Source organism: Anoplopoma fimbria, chromosome 4 (assembly GCF_027596085.1).
Source record: "Anoplopoma fimbria isolate UVic2021 breed Golden Eagle Sablefish chromosome 4, Afim_UVic_2022, whole genome shotgun sequence".
In the NCBI taxonomy this organism is placed as follows: domain Eukaryota; kingdom Metazoa; phylum Chordata; class Actinopteri; order Perciformes; family Anoplopomatidae; genus Anoplopoma; species Anoplopoma fimbria.
This window is the reverse complement of record NC_072452.1, coordinates 23,273,912-23,301,403: the sequence shown is the minus strand read 5'-3', so window position 1 is coordinate 23,301,403 and position 27,492 is coordinate 23,273,912. Positions and strand designations below refer to the sequence as shown.

General features: G+C 42.6%; 1 protein-coding gene across 1 annotated transcript in view; it reads right to left on the bottom strand.

The window, feature by feature from the left end:
- The window catches only part of spata5 (spermatogenesis associated 5), a 110,858-nt gene that overhangs the window by 11,186 nt on the left and 72,180 nt on the right, over positions 1–27,492 (bottom strand). The window contains exon 16 of the mRNA XM_054597483.1: positions 9,039–9,203. Within this exon, the coding sequence (XP_054453458.1) occupies positions 9,039–9,203 (165 nt within the window). The remainder of the gene's footprint in view (positions 1–9,038; positions 9,204–27,492) is intronic.

The following is a 27,492-nucleotide window of genomic DNA, read 5'->3' as shown; positions in this document are numbered from 1 at the left end:
GAGAGGCAGCGTGACCGCTTCTGTGGTCAGCCGCGTTGAAAATAAAACACACACATACACAAGACTAGAGGTTAGGTTTTGGAAAATCACTGCCAACTCCTTACCTCGTCCGACACGCATTCCACCAAAGCTGTTTGATAATGATTGCAGATTTTTTTTCTATTTTTCTTAGGGAGTCCAGGATTGATAGCGTATATCAGCTTCGTATGTTGTGTAATGTCACAGTTATTTAAAGAGCAACACCTTTTTGTTCATGCACTTCTTTTGCGCCTGTGTCGGTGGTGATAAAACTTTTTGCAACAACAAATACCGAGGTCATAAATCAGACAGACGACACACACGGAGACGGAGGAGGAACAGCCACAACCACAACAGGTGTTCAGAGGAAACCATTTGTCATCCTGCGAGAGGGCTTTTACTCTGCGTGTGTGTCTCATTATGCAAACCTTATATGTGATCAAACTCTTTCTTTATGGCTTTTTTATCGTTGCAAACTAACTTCCCCAAAAAGTTATCATTCCAAAACTACTTCTATATGTTTAAACTAATGCAAAAATGCTAAAAGTTACAACTTCACACTGACTTTGTTGACAGGGAGCTGCAGAGGAGCTCAGTAATCTATAGGAGGGGGGGTTATTAAGCATCACAGGAGGCACATTGACGTCAAGGCAGACTGTTGATCTGCCTGATTTGTACGTCCTGCATTGGAACAGACCTGCTCCTGCTCCTGCCAGTATGAAAAAGAAAAAAAGTTAAGAAAACAATTGCGCCAGTGATTTTGAAAGGCTGTCAGCCAAGCGTCTCAGACACCTGGGCTCGGACCAAACAGGGAGGGAAAAGACCCACCGCTACGGAGGTCGCAGTCGGTCATAGGCATCTGAACACAAAGATATTCTGATACGGCTGAATGCTGCTTAAGGTTTTATTAAAATGCCCCCCCCCTCTTTAAGAGAGATAGATAGCAGGCTCGGCACCGCCTGCCTGTCGGACGTCACCTCTACGTGCTCCACATCTAAACAGCAACTTCCAGCTCTGTTCTTACCGGGTTCAAGAGGGGGGGGGGGGGAGAGAGTCCTGATTTCTTTTGTCAACAACTTGTCAACATCTGCTAAGTGCTCATTGCTGTGGTGTTTTTGCACTCCACCTCCTGGAGGTCACCTGTCAATCACGCAGCACAGGGAGGTCCGTGGCGCACTCTGTTACTGAAGCTCGAGTCCTCTGCAAGTTGCGCACTCAAGTGACTCAGTTCCTTTCCTGTTTATTCCAAACAAACTAAATTGGAGAAAACACATCGGCCCTGTGCGTCTGCGGAAAAGCAAACAAAACTGTGTATATGTTCAACCGTCGGCAAAGGAGGGCGGTAAGACAAACATTTATTTTCTATGAAAATATGAGCACATTTGCACATCTGCCACCAATGTCGCACTCAGTCAACGAGGAAGCTGCAGTAGCGGTTTGCTGGGTGCAGTTAACATTTTTCATGCGGTTCCAAAAAGTGTATCCGGACTTCAAAGACAGATTATGTTCCGATTCTTATTACCACCAACTTGGATGGGATCAGCTTGGTTGGGTCTTTCTTACTGGGGAAACGACCAGCATTGTGTATTGGAAACTAATTGATTTAATACTTTTTGGATGCTATGAGGCTTCGTAAAACACACTTCATTCAAACTCAAAAAACAAGTTGCTATTCATGCAGGCAATCGGCTCGAAATCGTTGCACAAGACATTTCATTCAACCAAAATTATAATCACTAAGTTGTCTTCCCCCCACGTAGCACCGACTGAGTGGAGGTGATGTACTCAGCAGCGTGTGTACAGGTAGTTACGTTAGCTGTTAGCTGTTTTGTTGTTTGTCAAACACATTGTCCAAAACACTAAAAGTGAGCAATCTATTTCCCCACCATGTGTCTCTGGGCGCAGAGTAGCATCTGGGGGTAGTGAGTGAGGAGTCAGCAGGCCGTCAATGGGGGTATAAAACAGGCAATAAAAGGTGTTCTGATAAAGTGTGAGTCACCACCACCACGAGAGCTCCTAGAGCATGCAGCCAAAACTGGGCACCCAAAATATTATGCAGTTTGCTGCAGCAGAGGTGCGAGATTAGTCAAGGACAGACACGGAGGTGCACACTCACTCAGGGACGTACGCACCCACATGAGCGATCGCATGATTGGCCTGGCAAAGAGAATGAAAATTGTCCCACTCAGTGAGACTAATTTGATCAACACACAGGTGTGTTTAAATATTACTGAGGACACAGAGAAGAAATCATTGATTGATGTTTTTGTTATCTGGACTTAGGCTTCGGATCGTAATCGATTGTGCATGCACTACTGGAAGTCTTTTGATCCTTTGTTTCATAATTTGCATGTATCTTTTTGTTTTTAATCACATATTAATTAATTCCTACATCCTGTAACATCAAGCCTTACACTTCTAATCAACCCCATCCGACCAATAGAGTGGACATGGCTAACAAGGCAGCGAGTTGGAAAGTCGAAAAGACGTCCTACTGAGTTTAATTTGTTTGGAGCCATAACAATCTCCACAGAGAGAGCATTACCAAAGGGTTTGAAACACTGACAGGCCTTCTGCAGGACCAGTTCTTGTCTCTTTCTTTACTGGATTTGGCTTAAGGTCCCATAAGGATAAAATCTTTACGTAGCCAAAGACTATACAAAGTAGGATAAAGACAGGAGATTATGACGTAATGTGCAATTTGCCACTGATTTAGAAGTTTTAAGCCTGTGTTAGAAAATAGGAAATGTACATCTGCTAAATGGCAGTATGTTCAATAAAAGGCTTTTTTTAAACTAAATTATCATCAATGCGGTCAAGTATTTGCTCTAATTTTTAAGGAAATATTATCACCCCTATAGCAAGAATCTTCAGTCCGGACTTAAATCCCTTTGTATTGAAATCATAAAAAGTGCTGTATCTAAACTTAAGAGGCTTCAGCTTTCTACAAGGCTACAAACAAGGCCTGGAACTGACTCAGTGCATGTGACAGAGTGCAATAAATCCTCCAGGTCTTTTCCTGTCAGGGCTTGATCATAAATTGAAAAAAAGAGAGAAGGGGAGTAGCATCACACCTTCCTTCAGGAGCAGGTTAAGCCCTTCTTCTTCTTCTTCTTCTCTGAGACAACACTGCGATTACAGTATCAAATGTTGCTTCTGTTTAGGAAAGTAATGGCAGAGGTGAGGAGGGAGAGCCGGCAGCAATTTTCTGGGCTTAGTGTGAGTTTAAGGTGTGTGCGTGTGTGTCTGTGTGTGTTGGGAAACCAGATGTCACTCTGGGCAGGTAGGAAGACAGGTGATTTTAACAAGCTTCTAGCTCCGAGCTGACAACAACTGTGTCCTCCTTCATGACCCTCCTCCCCACCACCTCCCACTCCTCTCGACCCTGCCTCCCTCTTCTCTCAAACAAGTCTGAAATCCCAGGAATGTAATTAAAGTCGAAGCTTCAGGTAGTCAGACTGCCAGGACTGAGGACTGAAAGGTGCTCAATGCGCCCATTTGTGCATCACCTCTACAACGATGTGCGAGCTGTCTGTTAACAAACACTCCAGTATGAAACCTCCTCTTTGACTTTTCATTGGGAGAGATGTCACAGCGCAGTAAAAGAACAAAAGAAAGTGATACAAATTGCAACAAATACACCGAAAGATTTGGAGAAGATGTGACCTTATGGTTGAAGAAGGAAGCTTATAAACCAGTTGACCAATTTGATCCCTGCACCAAAAGTGTCAATCTGGGCAAGGAAGTGGTTAAGCTTCATCTTTATTTTCATGTCAGATAAAGGGTGTTGAAAAAAGTGTTTGCGATCACCAATTATATTCTAATCAAGAATAAAAAAACAAATCTTTTGTTATATTACAATATTTAACTTAAATAGGCAATGTAATGAACAAACATACAATGTTACACTACCACAAGCCAATCTTGCAAAAAAATTGAGTTCAACACCAGTTTTAAAGTCTTCAACATTAACAATACTAGAAAGGTGCACTCAGTGGAAACTGATCTCCACCAGGTGTGTCTGCAACGACTACTGTTGCATTGTGTGGTTTAATGAATACAACCAACAATTGGCTAACACTTCATCTTGACACCAATGGCCTCTAAGGCATTGCAAAACACACTTCATTCAACTCAAAAACAAGCAGCGACGTATGCAGGCAATCCGCTCAAAGTTGCTGTATAAGACACGTCAATCAAAACAAAATTAATCCCACCAAACTGTCTGTCCTCTTAGCAGCGACTGAGTGGCAGAAAGGTACAGCAGTGTGTGTACAGGTAGTTTGTTAGCTGTAAGCAGTAAGCCAAACACAACGTACAAAACAAGAAAAGCGAGCAAACTAACAATCTGTGATGTACGCAACTAATGGGCTGTAAAGCGTCGTAAAACACATTTCATTCAATGCAAACACAAGCAGTGATGTATGCAGGCAATCGGCTCAAAGTTGTCAGCAAGACACGTCTTATAGATCTAACCAAAAACAAAATCAATGTACAGCAGTGTGTGTACTCATAGTTCCATTAGCTATTAGCCAAACACACCAGTTCGCAAAATGGGAGATGAGCCGTGGACAGACACAGAGATGCACACTCACACTCACTTGCTCGGCTGATTGCTTGAACATCCTGGCGGGGATAATATTATGGTTCAGAGCAATGGTATTTGTTGCAAGGCTACTATACTGGATTGCATTACGTGGTTATGGATCATGTTGTAGGCCCTTTATTCCTTGTGCTCTTAAATGGTTTCATACATTGTTTTTAATTGTCTTAAATTACCCAATACTTAGGGTTTATGCTCTTAATTACATGCTTTGCGAACAGAAAACGGCAAAGAACTCTTTGCTATAAAGTACATCGCTAAAGTGGACTTTACAGGTGATCATTAGATCATGCTTAATCTGGACTACGCAAGTTGTTTATAAGGAAGTGAAGCTGCAACAGAGAAGACCCCGATCATATCCCAGTTAAACCTCCATGATGACACCGACTGCAGTTGACGGATGATTTGTCTCACGACTGCAAAGCCTCCGTATGACCAGTCGACAGTTGGAGAGACGTGAACGCAATGCAAGCAAGTGAGAACAAGCCGGGGAAGTAGGAGACACAAGTCAACGACAGTGTGTATGATATGAAAAACTGAAACTGGACTCTGCTTAGCGGCCTCCAGCTTCAATAAGCATCTTGCTGTTGATTTACGAGCCCCCCCCCCATCCATCCTTCATCCAGCTCGCTCCCTGGCAGCGCGGGGCTTGACGCACGGCTGACCGATGCTCGTCGGCTGCGGCTCACCCAGCTGCCTACTGCATTAGCACTTAGCATGCCAAGTCAAATATAATGGCTCAGTGCTCTGCCACACAGAGATGAAAGGTCCAGCTACTCTAAATGTCCATATCCGGGCAACACCGCTCATTCCTCAGTTATTTAGGTTTTTAACTTTGCCTGGGGACATGTGGTAGGTTTTCATGATACCGACTGAGTGTAAAAACATACAGTGTATATTATTAATATACAAATATATGATGGTATCATGCTACATCATATCTGCTGCCTGTATATAGGACTCACAAGTTTTTTTTATTAAAGTAACAGATGAGATTAGTATCCTTATTTGCATTAAAAACATTGATTCTAACAGTAAGTCAAACATGCACTGAAAACTGTGATATTCTCATTAAAGTTGTTGTACTCTTTGTAGTATCTCAAAAGCATGTCATTGTTATGCTTTTGGATACATTATTAATACTTTTGTATCAAGTTGTTTAAGTGTTGAGATTTATTTTTTGCTTTTTAAGGTTTATATGTACACATAGGTCTGTCTATTGTTTCCAGATTTTATATTTCAAAATAGCATCTGGAAATGTATCTTTGTTTGTTTAACAAATGGGTGAAAATCTGATTAAAAAGTCAATAGTTGTTGTTATTATTATCATCATTATTCGTATTTAGTCGGAAGAACTTGTAATCATCAACCCATCCGTCTGTCTTTTTTTCACTCGTTGTTACCGGAAACATTTCCTGAGTGGTCACCCGTTACTGTATTTACTGCAGTTTCATTTACTGTAAACTGCGATGACCGGTGTCTTCCTGAAACAGGAACCACAAACACATTTGGAACAAAAAAATGGGGAAACTATGAGCCTTTCTCAAAAACAGTATCCCGGTAATGAGTGGTATCTAATATCTCAAAGCATAAGAGTGACATTTAAAAGTGTAAGAACAGCCAGTCAAGGTGTCACCAATCAACAGTCAGTGTGTTTGGACATTTACTTGTTTATTTACTTGGCGATATGCTGCATTTGTCCCTTGGTGCTCTTTTCTAGTAAACACAGCATTATCTTTGGTACTGTGTTGGTTTGTTATCTGTATCCTGTTTTCTCTCAAACTTCCCCTCAGTGATCACAGGAGTTTTTAGTTTCATCTCATCTACTCCGATCTATAGCGTTGGTATGTAAAATGTAATCCGTACACAGGTGAGACACCTATGAACTCTGAGCTGTTCGACTGTGGCATTTCCTTGAATTTTTTGGGGGGGTTTCAAGAACTCAATAGCAAGTGACTGCAAACCTCCATTCCACAGATGAGACGGTATACCAGAGAGCCCGATGTCAAACACAACACCTGATAGCTTGGGATTGGTTTCTCACTGCATACCTCCTCCAGGTGTACGCCTGCTTGGGGCTGCTTTTTGGGTGGGGGCGCCGAGTCAGGAATCAGGTAGAGAGCGTAAACTTTCAGGATATGAGGAGGCCCTATAGATAACCTCAGACTGCCCTCGAGAGGATCATAATGTCAAGAGAGAAGACGGAAACACCTCAACACCTCGCTGTCCTGATCAGACTTGATTTGAAAAACTGATAAACAGTTCTCTGAGCTTGCTGACAGAAAGGTTTGAGTACAGATATGCATGCGTGCTTAAGGGCGCTTTCACGAGTTTGGCCAGTCCGAATCAGAGTGAAATTGATCATTTCTAATTGGTCTGGTTCGGTTTCACAATGCACAAATTAAAGCGGACCAAACCAAAAAAAGAATAATTTCTTATATATTAAGGAGCTGTTTCTCTTTTTTGTCTTTAGAGCTGCCACTTCTATGCAATGACTAGTTTATCTGGAATGACTTCCATATTCTTGTGGACTTTATTTAGCATCTTCTGTATGTTCTCTTCGGCCAAGCTGTCAGGCAAAAATGAGACTTCTGCATAAATCCAAGTCGGTCCTCTCCCACTCATGTTAACCTGTTGTCGGTGCAGGCAGCCTTCGTTTTGGATCACTTCCTGCAATTGGGTCAGATTGTGTTCTCTTTGCAATCGAACTGCACTAGGGCTCACTTGGAAAGAGTATAGAGTGTACAAGAACACCTCTCGCAAGCGGTCTTGTACCGATTGTTTTGGTCCGCACCAGATCAAACTAGTGCGTTCTCAACTGTCCAAACCAACCGCACCAGAGTTTGTTTAAAACGTGCTAAATGTCGGCTTGTGAAAGCTCCATAAGTGCAAGTGTTAAAGCACTTGGAAAGCTGGTATCAAATCTTGAGTAGTTCTCTCTAAGATGAATGTATATTATGAACAAAAAACATCCTTAGTTATAGATCAATAAAAGTTTAATCCTGAAAAATGCACTTTGGGTCTCTTGTTTTGAAAATTAATTTCGGTATGTGGGGTTCCAGTAGAGAAAACAACACAACAATTAAATAAAGAAATCTTTGAAAAACCAATATGGTTCTTACTTCGGAGGACAATGTGAGGACACGATCTTTTATGATAAGAAGCTTATTAAGAATCTTGTTTAAAGATCCAAACATTTGGCCTCCTGCAATATCTCAGGCAGTCAAATGAAAGAAAGAACTCATCACAGATTATTCTGTTCATGGCAGCACTCACAAACATGCCATAACAGAATGCATGACTGTGACAACAATGAGATCTGTGTTTTAAAGCCTGCCAAGGAACTGTAGTGTCTGAATCATTTAAAAGCGGTTGTGTTCTGAGCCTGTCAGAAGACCCAGCATGACATTTCTATTATGTCCGTGACCCTTGAAGTCTAAATATACAGCTGGGATTTACATTCAGGGGGAAAGATATACTGCACATCTAACAGGAATGTTTTTTTTTATCTGTCGAATGGTGAGTAAAGGTGAAGGTAAAAGACAAACTTGATTTCTCGGACAAAAAACAAGACACATACAAAGAGAACAAGTCCCTGTACAGAAAGAACTATAAAATGCTTTACATTCTGCAGTAAATAATACACACAGGCTAAAACCTACTACTCTTAAAGTTGGCGATCAGTTTACTCTGCCAAAAGTTGACACATTCATTTCAAAATTGTGCCCTTTTTCTTGCAGTTTCTTATTTGTGTGGAGGAAGAGGGTAGCAGTCCCTCTGCTAAAGACAATGTGAATCACGCGGCAGACGAATGCCGAGAGACAAATCTGTCACACAAAGGAGTGTTTGTACGATTAACTCCCAGTCTGCTGTGAGATCACGAGTGCGCAATGTGACACAGTACAGACACGACACGCACATCATGGAAAAGCAAAGAAACATCTCACTGCAATTCAGTTTTTCTTATTTGGGAGGTCAGCAGCAGTCAGAAGATTAAGATGTAGGCTTGTGAGTGCAGGGTTTGCCAGTTTTAACCATTGTGGCAAGCACCATTTACTCTGGATTATTAAACAGGATGTTTAGTAAGATAGGAAAACTATTTTTCAGCTTGAGTTGACATCAAAACAAGTCTGAAAAGGTCACTGCATGGTTGCCAAATCGAGATCTGATTAGAGTTCTTCAACAATCAGATCATATCTTCCAACTTCAATTAAAACACTGCAGATATTTTTTGGTAAATTGAGTTGGACTTGGGGGAGACCACTGGACGCATTAAGAAAAAGTGACTCATTCATTGGTTTGTAGTGGACTGAATTTTATCCCTCCATAAATCATTTGCTTCACTCACAAGAACATATTTGGATGTATCTTTTCCTGTTGCACTCATTATAAATCAATCAAAGGATCTGTAACTCACCTCTGCTCCAGAATACTTGTCGGTGCGAGTCACCAGCTCATCCAGAGACACATTTTGGGCCACGGGCATGTTGCGGAACTGGAGAGAAAATATTTCCCGCCGGGTTGGAACATCTGGCAGAGGCACATAGACGATTCGATCAAGGCGACCTGGGCGCATCAGAGCCTGTGGGACGAAAAAAAAACACCGTCAGCCTTTGGTTCGACGTCATATTTCACAAAAGTGCAAGTCTGTCAAGTTAAGGCTTTCACATCAATGCTGAGCATCAGTGGAATCTGCTTCGGCTTGCTGAGGGGAACACATGTTACTGAAATATCTTTTGTACATGATCACTTTGGCGTCACAATATAATTGTGAAATACTGCCAGCACGCTATGGCTCTGAACTTTGACCCCCTTTACTGCTTGCTTGTTATGGCGGAAATCTAGGAAATTGAAGCTTCCTCCACTTCTTTAGACCATGAACCAAATGCCTAAAATGCAAACTGTGTAATGTAAGTGTTCCACTTGTGGCAGTCAGCGTGGAGACAATGTTGACGTTATCTGATAAACCTCTACTTCCTACAGATCACATCTCCGTGACCCCAAAACAGTCCTTGAGTACCCAAAGCCGCCGCTGTCTCGCTTGTCAGACGTCATTAAGTGGCAGGCGCCTCTCAAACACAGACAGGCCCGACGGACAGACAAATATGCTCCATTCGGTCTCCTCAGCCAGAGACAGGCTGTGGTATGGTGTGGCATTGTTTGGTTTGGGTTTTGTGTATCCATTTGACTAGACAGCTTGCAGACGATTTGAATATAGCAAGATGCATTTTGACTCTCCTTAAATTAGCATTTAATTTCAGTGCTGTAATGAAGAATCGACAGAAAAACAAACATCAACTGGAACTGACAGTTTCATTGTTGTTCTTTCCCCCGAGACTCAGTGAGGCCTCGTTGTAAAGACAGTGGAGCCCCTGGCTTCGGGCCAGACAGGCCACAGCGGGGCTAAACCCCGGCCAGCGGAGACGAGGCAGGAGACACACGCAGACGCAAGCCATGCAGGAGGTCACGTCAGGAGCGATCAGTGAAGGTTGGAGGGACCGGACCAGCAGCCTTTGAACTCTCGTTTACATAGACATCACACTGCTATTCCCGTTTCTCCGCATGCACCGAGTATGCTCGACAGCCTCCTTGTGCCTTTTATTGTCTTCGAACATTTAAAGTAAATCTACCCGTTTGCTTAATTGGTAAAACTGGACAGTCTGCAAAAGTTAATAATTTAAGTAGGGTGGCAAAATGGCAAAAGTAATACTGAAATGACAATTTTGACAGACGGTATTTATAAAGTAAAAGTGTCAAACTGTTTCTGGTTTCAGCTTCTCAAAGATTTGCTGTTTTTCTCTATTTTATTGTAAACCAAATGGGCTCCGGGAAATTTTGAAATTTATTCACACAGTTTTCTTTAACATTTTATAGGCTAAATGCTTAATTAGTCAAAAAAGTACAGTGACAGATGAAACAATAATGACAAAGACTGAAAGATCGCTTTTTCAACTGCTGTTTGAAAGGCCAAGAATAAACTTTGAACCTCAACTTTTAAGCTAACATGGTCAAGAAATCCTGCCTCGAGAAAACAGGAATTTCACCAACCATGTGGACGTCAAGGTGCGATTGTTTTGTCACTTTCTGCTTGCATGGTTGAAAATCATCCTCAACCATGAAGACAAACATGAGTTGCATCCCTATACTCAAGTTACTATGACAGAAGCCAAAGAAAAAGTTTACCCGATGCAAATTTAGGAGTTTTGTTTTATGGTTTTCTTTATTTCCTCTCCAACCGATTCCCGTTCACTGGGGCGATGGACACTTTTCCTTCCTTTTATCTGTTGCTTTTTTTCTGTGTTCCTGTGTATGTGTATGGAACATGAGAGGATGGAAACTGGAGACAAACATTAGTAGCTCCCCTTAGGTAACCACAACAGAGCCATTGCTGACAAAGGAGCAATGGATCATAAGAGGAAATGTTCTTGTTTTTCAGGTCCCTGGATTCTTCCACTCGTTTCAGGACAGGGTCTGGTTGTGGGTGACGAACCGTCGCTATAAAACGTATGGAGAGGAATAACCCCACTGTGGATCAAAGCAGGGAAAGGATAGCTGCTGGGGAGACCTGCTGGGAGATGAATGGATATTGGGGCTGCAGCATTAAATTCAACTCATAAGAGCTTAAGTCTGGTGGAACTTGATAAAATGCATCCAGCAAACCAGCTATAAAACAGATGTGAGAAAGAGTTTGATGTCAAGGTTCTTCCCACAGGTTAGTGGGTATTGTAGGTTTGTGTGCAGGAGTTGAGACGGGTGCAATGTAGTTTGTTGTTTTCACATCAGGTCGAGCCAGTCGCGGCAGTGTGTGTTGCACTATGCGGAGGACGTGCCAGGGACACTTCCTGAGTTGCTCTCCCTGGAAGAATCTGGCGGCTGCATGCCAACACAAACCTGCTGACCCCCCGATAAATAACTCTCACACACAAACACTCCCATGCACACCAACAAACAAATGCAAGTAAGATGCATATGTATGCACAAATCCGCTCTACCACTTGGGCTTTTTTAATTTCAGATCCATATTTCTAGTTTAAAGAAGCAAACTGCTACTTTATCAGCCGTTAATTCTCTCCACACACATAATGGAGAGGTGCCCGTGGCTTCCAGGCGCTCAGGCTCCAAGGGTTCCAAGGTGCTCCCAAAAAGCAGAGCCGACCCTCAGCTTTGAGACTGCTAAACTCATCTGACTGCCCTGGAGGGAAAGAAAGGTTTTTTTTTTTTTTTTTTCTTCTTTCCTCTCAGCAAGAGCAGGGGGCCCATCCATCACTTAACAAGATACACTTCCTGTTCTCAAGGATCCGGGGGGAGGAGGGGAGGGAGGACGAGGAGGAGCAGGAGGGGGAGGAAAGTGAAGAAAAAAGGAGGAGGTAAGGGGGGGGACCCCGAGAGACAAATACTTGGCTTGGCATGTCGGGCAAGCGTTGACGGGCTCTTTTTCGGGAACGGCATCATTCCACCTGAAGTCTTGGCGCGACTGGCAGAGGGCAAGAAAAGAAGGGAGGGAGAAAAGAGGAGAGAGAGAGAGGACAAAAACAGCCAGACTAAGAGACCCAGACAAGCCACTCGAGAGGACCTCAGGACCAAAAGCCTACAAACAAACAGAGATAAGTGGCGTGGGACACAGAAAACCCTACTATCTACAAAATGCAGTTGGATAAGTTCTCCTTTTCCTACACGAGTCTGCATGACGGATCACATCCACCTTGTTGCACCACTGACATGATAGGCATCATTACACATGAGCCATTAGTAATTAGAAATGCCCCTAGGTAAGAAATACCAACTAGCTTTAAGTCAACATTGAAGCATTTATACACCACTGAATCTGGGGCGATTGCGCGCTGTGAGCTACCCTGCACAGAAAAAAAATCAAGCGCTGTGCGATGGTGAGAAAGTCGTGAAAAACAAGCGAACCTAGGCCGGATCAGTAAAGCTGATCCAAACACACAAAGAGTCTTCCGCTCTCTCTGCGGCAAGTTTCACTGCCGATAACAACAGTAATCATTCCAGGCATTGCAATCCTCCTCAAGAAGTGATTACCCCCTAATGACAGACGACTTCCTATCTGCGAAAGGCCGGTACCTCTCCCTAACCAGTAAGGAATGCTGGGAATCTTCTCCTTGGAGCGTTGTTGCTGAGCACATTCTTGGCCAGCTTCAATCTGACCTCCTCTGAGCTACGTCTACAAACTGTTTACAAACGGACGCCTCCGCATTTCAGGTGTCTTATTCTTAGATGGGAGCGTAGGCACGGCGCGGCTGAATCATGATCAGATCCGCCTTGTTGCTCACACTCGCTTCAGATCAAATGCAAAATGAAAGGAAACACTCGGTCCGTGACACTGAACATGATGACTAAGTTCTTCCCTTCACATCTGCTGAAGTCTTTCCTTGAAAAAAATATTTCTTGTTGGTGCTTTTTTCCACCGTGCAGGATGATAGCAGGCCGTCTGGCTGAATATTTGGCTCGCCTGAGGAGAAGTGAGTTGACTTTGTTCCCCGCCTGAAGGCATTTGCTGTATGTGGTTTCCTAACCTGTCAGCCCACAATCCTCCCAGGTCTTGGTGAGTCATACTGACTCGGAGATGGGCCACCCTGGGTTTATGCAGAACAAAAAAATGCAGAGAGCACGATGGGAACCAAACGCTCACAGAAAGGTCAGAGAGGTCGACTTCTGGAGTTCACATTTGGGAAATTAATACAGGGTACTCGCTAAATACAATACTAGAACAATCTCTCCGGTATTATAGTTATCCTATATTTCAAAAAGGTAGTCTACTTTGCTGTTGAATCAGTGAAAGTAGCTACTAAGATTTGGAATGCATCAGCCAATGGACAACAAGCTTGTCCGTTCTTTTTAGGGAGGAAGCTTGATATCAGCGGCGTAGGTCTTTAGGCGATGTCAGACTTGGTCCATACACTTAAATCCAGAACTACGTTGGTTTCTTGCGTGGTTTGGGAGGGTGTTTGCTTTCATACCAGAGAATCCTTATGTCAATTGTGCAACACGCATTAAATGGCAAGACCGTACGACATCCATGACACCACTATGAAATGTGCTATTATTTATATGACTCATTAAATTATTTTGCATCTTGATCTGGCACCCATGACCTGAAGTTAATGGAATGATGAGTCTTGTATGAGTGTATTTTCATTGCTGATGCATATTGTCATTCAGCTTCTGGTTCATGAAGCTTTTTAGAGGCAAATCCTTGAACTACATTTTGCAGTGAACCAAAATTGGATTTCTTTTTTTCCGTTCCTTCAGATGACACATATATTGACTTTGTAGATGAGGCAGATTTACACTATCTACTGAAGAGTTTTGCACACATCTTTCTTAAGAGATGACATAACTTTTCGGGTGAGGCCATGCTGTGTTCAGAGGGACACCGGCCCTGCTTTATGTCAGTCCTGATTTTCATATGGGATGGGATTAAAGGAGGATCAGAGCGGGGAGAAAGAGAGAGTAAATCAGAGAGAGAGAGAGAGGGGAGGGAACAGCAGAGTGGAAAGAGAGGGATGAGAATGAAAGGGGGAGAGAGCGAGAGAGAGAGAGAGAGAGCAGAGTTGGCAACCAGTCAAAAACATGAGAGGCTTTCACTCTGGATTTTGCCCTTGAGTCAAACTTGCATCCGGCAGCCGAGGCCACCGTGTCCAAGAACTAAATAACTCTGGCGCTGTTAACCCCTTACTGTCCCACATGCTCTGCACAGCCAGGAGGAAGTCAAGATTTGTAGTTTCATAATGAGATATACAAACCATTTGAACAGGTGATATTTGTTTTTAGAAATGTACTACTTATAGCCACCCAATGTGGGAGAAAAAAAAAGAAGAAAAAACTGTATAATAGTTCATATTTTTTCGACAAAATATAGTGCACAAGAATTGCACAACGCCAGATGTTTCCTAAAGCAGATTTATGTCATTGCGGAGGAACATCTTCACACTGATTTCTCTTTGTTTGACTTCTAATTCAAACTTTTACTTCAAAACTTTTAACTAAAGTGCTTTACAGTTACATGAATGGATACTTTTTCAGCAACTCACTACATTATGAATGCCTATATAAGAGGATAATTCGTTTTTTGAGATGATTACATTTTTCTCACCAAAGTAAATGCTGAGATTAGAAAAAAAGACAATTGCACAACAAAGTTTGACAGAGCAAATACAGATGTTAGACAAACCCTCAGCCAGATTATCTGATTCACTGTCTTTGCATGTAAAACCGAAAGTGAGGGCACCTGAATTTACGGTAGTTATCTCTCATTGATAAAAGTGTTTTGGATGTTTTACAAAGAGTTTGGGTATTGGAACCTGCTTGTGTTTCTTGCTCTTTTTAGCAACATTGCTGTGATGCAATTAACTTTGTTAGTACATTATTACTGCCAGGACTGGTTATCCAAAAAAGTTCTATGCTTTGTGAAAACTGATTTTTTTCCCGTAACCTATGTAACGTTTGGTGTTTGTTTGGGTCGTACAGTGTCATGAATTTACAAATTTTTATTTGTAGCATGTGTGGCCCCAGCAGGAGTCAGACTGTAATCCTGGCAGGACCACAGAGTTGTGTGTGTGTGTGTGTGTGTGTGTGTGTGTGTGTGTGTGTGTGTGTGTGTGTGTGTGTGTGTGTGTGTGTGTGTGTGTCAGAGGGTGGGTGTTGCTGAGCGCGGGGTCATTACAGAATTAGATGTCACACCTCTTTTACCTTTTATGTGTGTGTGTGTGTGTGTGTGTGTGTGTGTGTGTGTGTGTGTATGTTTGAGGGTCACAATCATATGGAGACCAGGTGAAGGGGCTGAGATGAGGGGTGGGAGGGGGAGAAGGAGTAGCAGCAGCTGTGTTGCTCTCCTTTTGGGTCTGGGGTGGAGGGTGAGGTGGTTGTGGGGGTGGGGGGGTGGATTGCTGACACCCCTACAGCTGCCCCGGGGGCCGCAATAAAGTCCCTGAATCTGTCAAAACAACCCCAACTGGCTGGCCCTCACACCTCCACGAAAATAAAAATGGCCACTGCCAAAATAGCAGCCTTATTTTGATAGGAATAGGTAGGCAGAGTGTGTGTGTGTGTGTGTGTGTGTGTGTGTGTGTGTGTGTGTGTGTGTGTGTGTGTGTGAGTGTGCGGAGGGTCGCCCGCCAGACAAAAAAAGGTGAAGAAAAGCAGAGGAAATTAGACCGAGGCCATGTTGAAATGTCAACTCATTGGAGCCCAAAATAAAAAAAGCAGTAAAGCGGCTGCCATAAAATATATGTATGTTTGCTTTACAAAGAGGTGTTTCCTGTGAGCTGTCCGCAGTTTGCAGTTTAATTCTACGGGGCCTTGCGTTCGGTGTAAACTCGCCAGGTCTGGTTTCCATAATCTGCTCCAGAGGTGGAGTCGCTGCCTCGGACAAATCGTCCGAAAAAAACCGGTGACCGTAATCTTTCCCTCAAATATTTTTACTCATTTCATCTTCTCATCACTCTGAACTTTTAGTGCCACTATCACCAATATAGAACAATACATCTTCAGAGAGAATTCATTGACAATGTTTCGGCCAATAAACCTTCGTTATTTTACTATATAGGAAAGGATATAGGAGAGCATATCTCAAATAGGTCAGTAGACCCACATGGACCAATCAGGTCACACTTCCAAATGACATCGCTCAATCCATCAATCAAGTAGTATAATCACATCATGGCACCATAGTAATAATAATAATATAATTTGAAATATGTGATTCAAACAGAGATAGATGGGATCAGAGGACTTCACAGCTGCTTTTAGCTTGTCTTTTTGGTGAAACCAGCACCGTCATAGAATCTGATAATGAATGAGTAACCAAGTTAAAATAAGGGCTATGACAAACAACTATTTTCATCATCAATTAATCTACTCATGCATTTATCAATCATTAAATAAAAAATGTAGTCTTTAAAACTAAGAAATTTTCAGAAACTGTGAAAAAAGTATCCATCTCAAGTTCAGGAAGCCCAGAGCCCAGAGGCTGGAACCTGATTAACAAAATATTTGCAAATGTATTATCTGTTGGCCGACTAATCAATATCAATTAATCGTTAAATTCCAACTCATTCTGTTAAACATAAAGTATGAGTAAAAGTAAAAAATTGCTTTTAGTAAGAGAGCTGAACATCTCATCGAGAGGTTAGAAAGCCCAACAATTCTGTGGCACTTAATCACAATATTCAGGTGTTAATATAGAGAAAAACGGTGAAATATTACTTTAAATGTGCTCATGCATACTGTAGAATCAGGCTTGACATTTACACAAACCTCCCCTCCCCTCCCTTCACACACAGAGCCCCCACTTCCTCCCCCAGACACAGACTGCAGGTGCCAGGCCCACCTCGGGGTCCCTGCCGGGCTCTCGTTAGGCCTGGTGCCATTCAGGCGGCTCCTAACACGCAATCCTGAGTGCTTTGTGTTTCTCTGACAGCCCTTGTCGTCCTCTTGGTGTAGTGGTGGAAAAAAAAAGGAAAGAAAAGAGGAGGACTTCAGGGGTTATTGCTTTGAAGAATTTGACAGAGCCACAAGGCAGAGATTCACCTTGCACCTATGGCAAATTTAAAAGGACTATACCAGGGTTTTAGCACATTTGGCAACAAATGACATTCATAACTTTACTGCTGTTCATTAACCAATGCTTGAAGTGTTTTTTTTTGTTTTTGTTTTTTAAGTCGTCGTGGGTTTACTTTGACTCCTACATCTTAAAATCCACTTGTAGACAATTGCTTTCGTGAAAGAAAATACTCAATTATGTCTACAATTATTGCATGACTTATGTTAACAGGGCAGACTTTTGTTTGGGGGTGTTTAATAGGGCTAAATTACCTGAAGCAAAACTCTGCAAATTCACACAAAAAACAACGATTGTCTGGAAAAACAGATTTAGAATTCCTGCAAAGCACTCGTAAGGTCTTAAAAGTCAAAGATCCATCAATCAATTTATCAATTTGAAATGCTTCGGAAAGAACCAATGCTCAGTTGTAAGCGTGATAGCAAGGATTCACCTGTGTTTTTGCTATTTCAGAAATACTGTATCTGTCCTGCATAGTTGTGTTGGGACACAATCCTCCTAGATCAAAAACAATGTGTTAACCTATGACGTATATTTCCAAGATATGATGAAAGATAAAGGAAAGGTTAATCATTATCTCAAGGACAAAAATGCAAAAAAGACAAAACATGGATCTTTCTAAAACATTTTGTCTTGGTTGCTTTTAAAAACATATTCATTTGTCAGACTCCTTTAAAAACTTTAATGAGAACTGTCTACTGAACTACTTTTGCACCAGATCATTCTCAAGTACAGATTTCGGCTCTCTTGGTTGCAGCAGGGCATTGTTACATCACTATATAGGGTGTTATAACTCTCTTGTTATCAACACCTCCATCACCTCTACGGCTATCATCATCACGAAGCACTGCTCTAAATCCACCAGCAACCTGTTTGGAACTCCCCTCTGTGAGTTTAAGGCTCAATATTAAGGAATGTGTGCAACACATACTCACCACCAAAAAAAAAAGAAAAAAAAAAAAAAAACACACACACACACACACACACACACACACACACACACACACACACACACACACACACACACACACACACACACACACACACACACACACACACACACACACACACACACACACACACACACAGAGACTTGAATGCTCACATATGCTGCTACTCACAGATACTTACCAAAAGAGACAAACATAAACAGGCATGTTGCTGAGTGACAGAGCAGACTCGACCGGATAAGTTTCCACTTCCGTGAAATCTAAACATTAGCTTGTTTACCCTCCTCCTGAGCTGAAACTGGGCCGAGGTGAGAGACGGGGAGTGTGTGTGTGTCTCCACATGTAGGTGTGTGTGTTGCCAGAAAATACAAGACGTTTTAATAAAGACAATATCCCACGCTGGAGTAAGACTTTCCCTCTCTTTCTCTCACTTGCCTAATCTCTACATCATGATGTCAGACATGACACCTTTTACACAGCTGACAGTAGAGTGAATCATTTAGAGTAAGTAGTGCTGAATAGATTGGTTTATTGTCCAATAATTTGAAAAACAGAAAATCACCAACATTTTATTTAATAAGCGATTAACTGTTTTATTATATATTTGCAGGTTCTAGTTTTTCAAATGTGAGCATTCAGTGTTTTTGTCTTTTGATAATAAATAATAATGATGGAGACATGGTTTTAGCTCGATTGCATCAAGGCAGTGGCCCAAGTAAGAAGTCTTTTATTTGCAAAGTACTATCTATACAGATCATGGTTCTACTATGATCTGTTAAACCACTATGAGTCAGTGTTCTGTGGATATGTGCTTAAATTAAAATAGATTATAATAAGAGTAAAAACAATATGCTTCCCATTTTCTTACAGTACACTTATCCCTGTTTGAATAGACAATTTGTAATACAGTAGCATTTTTGACCTGTGTTGTGTTGATGCTCATCATTTAGCCTGGGCATAGAAATAGAATGAGAGTAAAATGGACATTGAACTGGTCATTTTTCCAGTTCAAAAGAAAATGGCGCTCACCACTGTGCAGTGACCATAGAAATAGAATGAGTTCACATGTAATTGGGCGCTGCTCTGACCTCCCTGCTCTGTTAATTTGAATGAAAATGTCCGTTCCACTCTCATTCTATTTGGGTACACTCTTTGGCAGCCATATTGGAAGCTCTTTGACAGCAGAAGCTCGTCTGTCTTAATAGCATTCAACAGACAATAATTTCACTTGTTACCTAAACATCACCTTCATGCTGGGAATGTTGCGAGCCAAGGCCCAATACTTCTTACAAACAAACGTTAGCTTTAGCAGCAGATAGCAGCTACAAGTTAACTTCAATATGGTTGCTAAGCCCCATTAGCTTGTTGGCACTTAAGCAAACACAACTGAGAGACAGTTTGTTTGCTGTTCGTTAACTGGGCTTACCCTTCTTTAGCCTAGCTACAAGCCAAAATGCTTTAAAGAAAAGGTTAGCACCTGTTAGCACATGTTTCAAAGCAAAGTTATAATCGTGTCAAAATTGAAAGAGTAGGGTGATAGCTGGAGCTAGACTGTAAAACTCTATAACAGGGTTATGAGATGCACTTCCTGAAGGAACCCCTTGTGTTAAGTGGTTCCCCGGCTGTTTATTATATATTTTTGTTAATACCAAAATACCAAAAACTCCAATCAATGCCCTTTTCTATAGACATCGCTCTGACTTTTTGCTGAGCCCTGAATCCTAACTCTTCAGGTTATTTAGCTCATTTTCTACGACATTTGGGTTCTTTATTGACAAAATCAGGTAAAAACCAGCATCCAGTGCTAATAGAAATACATTGTGGTATATTTTTAAAAAGTGAAATGTACCAATACAAACATGTAGTTGAAATTCAGTCGCTTTTCCAGAATGAATCAAGGTGTCTGACTAGAAGCTTTGAATACAGTTCAACGGTATGTGCTTTTACGTCTTACTGCAGCGCTCACCGCACACGATAAGGGCTGCAAGTTAAATGTTATCTACAACATCAAAGCAATTAGCCACCTACTGCAGTAGATAACAAGACAGAGAAAAGGAGAGGGAGGGAAGGAAGGGGAAAAAAAAAAAAATCCCCCACCCAGCATGTGAAAACCTGTGTCAGATTTCGCCACAGACAAGGTCACCCTCTCTTGGTCTCGCCCCGATGCCCTGGCTTGGTAACCGGATCCGCTGCAGCACGGCGACAAACCTGTTTTTGTCACAGCAGAGGTGCCCGCTTGGTTTACATGCCCATTGTGTTTACGACACCTCTACATTTATATTTTTGCCCTTGTTTTCTTTAACCTAGAGCTGTTAATGTACCTGCGTAGGGATTGAAGGAGCTGTGTGTAACTATGCACACGAGGGGAGGCTTCAAACACATGTGGAAACAAACACCAAACAAAAAAGTTTGTCCCAATTCTAGAGCCAAAGCATCATCGTTTGTGTTATGCTGCACAGCCAAGTTAACACTTGGTATGTTTGTAATTGTGCTGCCTATGAAACTGCACAGTAATCCCTTCCAGCTGCCTCCCTCACTCACCCATCCACCCTCCTCTTCCTCCTCCTCCTCCTCCTCTCTCCCCTTTCAGAGAAACTGTAGCTGCAGCTCTGAGTATGTTTTCCATGGGCCCTGGTGGATTCATCCCGTTGACAGCGCCAAGCCTTTTATGCATCGAAAACACAGTATTCCCTTTCAGGTGGAGGGACGATGGAGGGGAGAAGGGGAGCTGGGATGTGGATGGTGGCGGTGGGGTTGGTGGTGGTGGTGGTGGTGGAGGGAGAGCCAAGGACGGTCCCCACAACAGACTTCAAACTTCAAAATCTTGGTCCTCATCTCTTCACAAAAAAAGAGAGTGAGAGAGACAGACAGTGAGAAGGGAGGGGATGAGGGATCAAGAGAAATAGAAGGGGAGGCGAGGGAGGGGAGGAAAAAAAAAAAAACAACAGCGGCACAAAGGAGTGCGTAATTAAGACAGGAAATGGGAGAAGAGAGGAGGGCTCTGGGGGCTTTCAGAAAGAGGCTGGCCGGGGTCGCTTTTCCAGAGAGCGGAGGAGTGGGGCCGATACCCGAGCCGTCTGAATGGAAATCAGATAATCTGTTAACACAAGGCATGGCCCAGATCCTGCCTGCAGACTGACATGGATAGGCCAGTTCCTGTTCCAATCCGCTGCGGTGGCACAAAGTGTTGCCAAGGCAACCAGCTGTTCCAGCCAAACTTTGCCTCTCTCTCTCTCTCTCTCTCTCTGAGCCGGCGGCAAAAAAACGACAGGTGGGGCTGCGAGGCGGGTAGGAGCAGCGCCGAGACGCTTCAGAAAGAACACAAAGCTAGCTCAACGCTGGGACGACACGGGGAAGGAACTTAGCGCCGGCCGCCAGTCGGACAAAATGCTGCCGAACTCTGGCAGTGACCAATAAGATGGTCTCTTCCTTCAACCAGTTGTTCTAGTAAAAAAAAAAAGTTAACGGACTCGCCTTTACTTGGACAGGTGAAGCAGCGAATGATAACGTCATATATAGTGCTATGCGTACCTTTATTTTTGGAAGATTTCTGCTATCAATTCAACACAATAGAGTTCAATGAAACAAATACAAATACACTTTTGACTCCAATTTATTGGGGTATGGGTATTTTACTCGTTAACTAGCTATTCAGTACATGTGCCAATACTGACCTTATTAGGTGGATGTTTATTGTAGTTGCATAATGTTGGTCTGTTCAACATCTATTGCACGTCTGTCAGTCCTGGGAGAAGGATCCCGCCTCTTTTGCTCTTACTGAGGTTTCTACGACTTTTTCCCCATTAATAGTTTATTTTTTTGCAGAGAGTTTTGCCTCAACCGAAGCAAGGCTCAAAAATAACAGAGGGTGTTGTATGCTGTACAGATTGTAAAAACCCCCCTTGGCAAATTTGTGATATTGGGCTAAAATTGACTTGACTTGGACCTGGTCTTGGTCATAACGTGACTGTTTCTCATTAATACAGTGTGTACATTATAAAAAAAGGTATTGTTTCTGCAACTAGTAACATTTATTCAGTCACGGGGATGCTGCCAACTAAATGTTTTTAGTGCCGCAGCAGCGCTTGGCCTCATGTTGGCTTACATAAAAATGATTTGAATGAGCTACAGTTAAGTATACAGATTTTAAGTGTGGAAACAAAAAAAGAGAGCTCTGGCATCGGGCAGGTGCTCAGTATCAGTAAATACCCTGAGCTAAAGGTACTGGAATCAGTGTCGGGAAAGAATAAAAAAAAGGAATGATGCAAATCTTTGACCATTAATACCAATAAAAAACAAGCCTCATGATATGATAAACTGCTGCTCTGATCAATGCAGGCTGCTACTACTGCTAACTAGCTGCTTTATCACATCTGGCTAAGTGAGCACATTGTGAGCACGTCTTCTATAAACTAAGTCAAACACGTTCTAAATTTACACAGCCTGAAACACTAAAAACAGCTCCCTCAGCCAAATCCAACAGTTTCCCTTTTCCACACTTCCCCAAATAGTAGATTTTACAACTTTATGCTCATTTACTTTTTTTTTGTGCTTTGTCAGAGTATCATTTGCTGCAGCTCTGAAAAAAAAAAAAAAAAAAGGGCCCAAACCGAATGATCTAGCTGACAGCGGTGTTGGTCCCAATGAGGTGTTAGGATCAAACCCTCCCCACAGAACCATAAAAGTCTTATTTACAATGGCCTGAACAACTTTATAGATTCCCCTGGAGGTGAACAGCAGGCCACAGCTTTAAATCAAGGCTGGTTAAAGGTTGCCATTTCACCCTTTTTCAATTTAAACTGCGTTCATATTTTAAGAGTATGAGAAGGAACAAATCGGCATATAAAACCCCACCACTTGACCCAGCTTACTATATACTATACTAATATCTGAGCAGAAGGACATGAAGAAGAGATTTTTTTGAGGGAAAAAATACACCTCCTACAGGACCTCCACCTCTGCTCCCACTTCAAGAGCAAGGCGGTGCGACATGCAGCGGCGTACCGCAGCTCAAACTTCCCCTTCCTCTTGAGGGGAAGCCATTTTATTGTGTTCCACTGAGATAATTGCCAATCCTTTAAATGAAAGGGTTTTCTCAGTGCTCTGGTAATTACTAGATACGCAGCAAGGGTCTGGTGAAGGAGGGGGGAGGTAGAGGAGAGAGAAGAAAAAAAGGAGAAGAAAACATGACAGGCAGGTATTAAAATTCAATGGGTGGGGCAGGAAGGAAGTCGAGAGAGGGATGTGTTGAAACAGAGAGAATAAGGGAGGGCTGCAGGGAGGGAGGGAGGGAGGCAAGCTGTGCTGCTGTAGCCTCCGTTTGGGGTTGAGGAAGGACATGTTTATGGTCTGAGGGTTGGGCCTTTTTTTTTTTTTTTTTTTGATCCGGTAAAGCAATACTGTGCCAAGTCCCAAAGAAACATCTGCTCCCGGGCAATCCTTTGCCGTGGTAAGGTGATTTATGTGGTGATCACTGACCTCTTTTCCTAAATCGCTGGTCTTTTTTTAGGAACTTCCCATCAGATCTGGAGCAGCTGAGCGGAGTTGAATAATTCCTTCAGACAGTGCAAATTACATACTGCGCTTTCCTACACAGCGTGTTGAGGAATGTCTCCCGGTGATGATGGAGAGATTGAAAACCAAAGCAAACTGTAACTGCACATGCAGTTATACACCTCAAAGGTTTCTGGATACACTGGCAGGGTTTCACAGAACAGCTCCGTGAATCACCTCAGGTAAACACACACAGGCCAACGGAATAATTGTGGGGTGCTGTTGTTAGGATAACACCCTCATTAAGTATTGCTGCCTCACCGTTTGTTGAAAATAGATAATGCCAAACATAAAGACTGAGTTGACATGGTAGCACAGATAAACAACAAACAAAGACTCAAAAAGCTGGCTGTGCAGCAATCTAAAAAAAGAAAGCGAGCATTTAGTGGTGTTCAATGAGTGCGTCCATTGCCATGCTTTTTATGGTTAAGGCCCGTTTTCCAATTTGATGAACTGCATGTTCTGAAAATGTAGTATGACAAGTGCCATCCTCTCCAGAACAGACAGAAAACTGTGCAGGAATATGCAAATATGTTGGCAGACGATTGGAGGATTCTGCTAATCCCTGAAATATACTCAGTGCCAGTCACTGTATTGTCGCCCATTGGATGGTGGACAGATGTTTTGAAGCGTCTAGTTCGGCATTTCGACCGTTGCCATCTTGGCTTTTTGCAACCAGAAGTGACACGAGAGGGTGGCGCTAAGTACAACCGAACGCTAACCAAGACATTTTTGGGGCGAACAAAAAAGGTTACAATTAACTTTCATGAACTGAAAGATCTCTGCACAAAAGGTTTAAAGCTGTAAGAGAAAAACATGAAGAACAACCTGGGACAACATTGTGGTAGCAAACCTGTCAATCACAAGGTAGCGCTGCCAAAAAGCATATGCCTTTTTCTCCTGGAGATAACATATAAGAAATGCCTGGAGAGCAGAGGTAAGAACAGGGTACAGATAGTGAGAGAAACAATAGGGTTAATGTGAGGTTCGGTATTGTCATAGGGTATGGAGAATGGCAGAAACAGTCCTTTTTATCTCCGTTGCAGTGATCGACACCACAAAAAAAAAAAGATCATACGATTTGTATGAAATGAACTAAGCTTAAATAATACTTTCTGCATCTGACGTCTGACTGTTCAACCAATACTTGCACTGACATTTCAAACCACTTTGATGGGACCGAACTGGATTACCAATTGGGAAAAGTGGGCAACTGCCCTAAAAGTCCCCCAAGAGTTAGGGAACTTTCTCCAGTACAGTCTCAAAAGAGGCAGGTCCTGCATTATAAGCGTACGGTGTGGCTGCTTCTTGTAGAGGGCAGCTCTACAAAGTGAACATCTGTAAAGTGTACAGTATTCCAGTTGTTCTGTGGGTCCCACAGTTGTCCAAGGTAATGTAGCTCCTTCCATGCAGTGCAGTTGTATTCTAGTCTTGACAGGTATGTCAGTCTATCTAGACCTATCAAATGGTCTTTTTTACATGCCATCAGGTATCATTTACACACTTTCCCCTGTGGTCCCTGACCCTGGAGAATGGCCCTTCAGATGCCCAAAGAGGCCCCGGGGCTTGTCAAAGGATTGCCTGTTGTGGGCCTGCTGGCCTGGTGGAAAAAGGTGTGCTCTTAGCTTGTTACGTGACACGGAGGGGAGACAGGCCAGAGGAAGGTGAGGGGAGGAGCGTGGAGTGGAGGGTCAAGGCGCACAACAATGGCCCCTCTCAAGTCGGGAGGGCCCATCAGTTAAGTGTGTTTTCCTGCAATTTGAGAAAGTGGAATCTGGTCAAATTGGTGTCCTCTTGAGTTCCGATTGCATGAGTTATGTGACTGAGTGAGGGGGGCTGGGTTGCAGGTTGGGGGTGTGTATAAAGGGGCTGGTCCTGCCTTAATTGATACTTTCAGCTCATCCGAAAGAGGAGTAAAAACCCCTCAGAAGTGCTGAACAGCGGCATTCCAGGTCAGACTGGCTGTCTCCATGGCGACGGCCATGGGGGAGGGCGAGCTCCGCCATTGGCGGACAAGATTGGATGCTGGAAATGGATACGGACTGACAGGTCAGCGCCACGGGCCACATAGCACACTGCAGCCACAAGGCTTAGGCATCCTTCAGTAGGGCAAAGAGATCCGATAGGGGGGAATTTATCCAGAGGGCCAAGGGCCATCGCAGCATCATCGCCATGGAGATACTTCATATACTCGACAGTTATAGCTAATAAATGCTCAGGTGCTTGCAGTTTCGTGAGACTACCGATAGCCCAACTCAGTTAAAGATTCGTTATACTTATCTCTGAAAAAATTGCCCCCATTTAGGGAAATTAGAATGTGACAGATTTGGGGGGAAATGAACTGATCAAAGGAATCATCCCCAAAGAAAAGAGCTACTGAATATGGCAGCTATAGAACCATAACACTTTTTGGTACAGAGGTTGGGTGTCTGTTTCGCAAACTACCGAAAAATTACAGAAAAATTGGCAATAAATGCCAGCAGAGATTTGTGCTATTGTTTACATATGCTTTTATAAGATATTGATTGACTTAATTTGACTGTATTTTATACGGGCAAACGTGTAGTACAGGTGCTTGTGTTTAGAAAACATTAAAGATTTGAGAAGTTTGGCTTCTTCTGTTTGTGTTCTTCAACTAAGTTATCGCAAAACACATTGTTTTAGTACTAGTACCAAATCCCAGCAACAGTATAACGACTAAAAAAAAATCAAGTTATGATAAAAAGGCTTGGAGCAGAGTAATAAGTCCAATTTTTCATGTTGAATAGACTACAGTGGAACAAGATAACACTTGTTCTATCTGTACAGCCGGGCAACTACTACAGTGTACTTTGTGTAGTACCAGAGAGTGTTCAGGAATATTGCATCATTATGTACAGATGATTTGTGGGCTTACATGGGCTGGGCACCTAAAGCACATGATGCCGACATAAAATCAATCAATCAAACAGAGCTGACCTATCGACGGGAGGCGCTTAGGCATCTCAAAGTAATAATTGCATCATACGCAGTCCTATCTGATCAGTCAACTCAGCAACGCCCTGTTTGCAGAGAAATATATCCTTCCTTTTACAAGGGGATATTATTTTACAGTCTCCTGACCTTGGGTACGCTGAGTGAAACACAACACCGCCCACCAGTCTATTTCTGTATTTGTCTTACAGTAAGCTGCCGGTAATTGAATCATGCTCTCCAGGACGACATGAATGGTGCTGCAGACGCATTCAGACTTAGTCACAGTGGTTAAGGAGAAGGCATAATCTTGTGGCTCCTGTGTTTAGCTCTTGTGACTTCAACTATGTTTGTTTTTTCCTTCGCTTTGTTTTTCTATTACTCGCGAGGCTTTACATGCTGAGTTAAGTTCTTCTGCACCGGACATCAGGTGATTTTTATTAAAACTTTGCTTTGAGATACTTTTGCACCTCATTCCTTAATACTCATAATCCTGAAGGATAATATATATATATAGAAGCAGTGTGTTGCATCTTTAAAAACACCACATGGATAATGCGGAGAAAGTCCACGTTAGCAAGAGTTTTTGGCACCAAAGCTTAATTTGTCATGACTCACGTCTTCAGTACGCAGTGTCTTCTGACAGATTACACCCAACGTGTGTGATGTAAAACAGCAGAAGAAGAGACAGACCCAAAAAAAAGTGGGCTATCAAATCCCAAAGAGCTAAGGTTTTCAGTTAATCTGTGCATCGAACTGATGCAAAATAAGTTGTTGATTAAAAGAAAAAACGGGTCAACCTTGACTTTTTTTTGTCCCGTCTGCTTTGTAAGAAA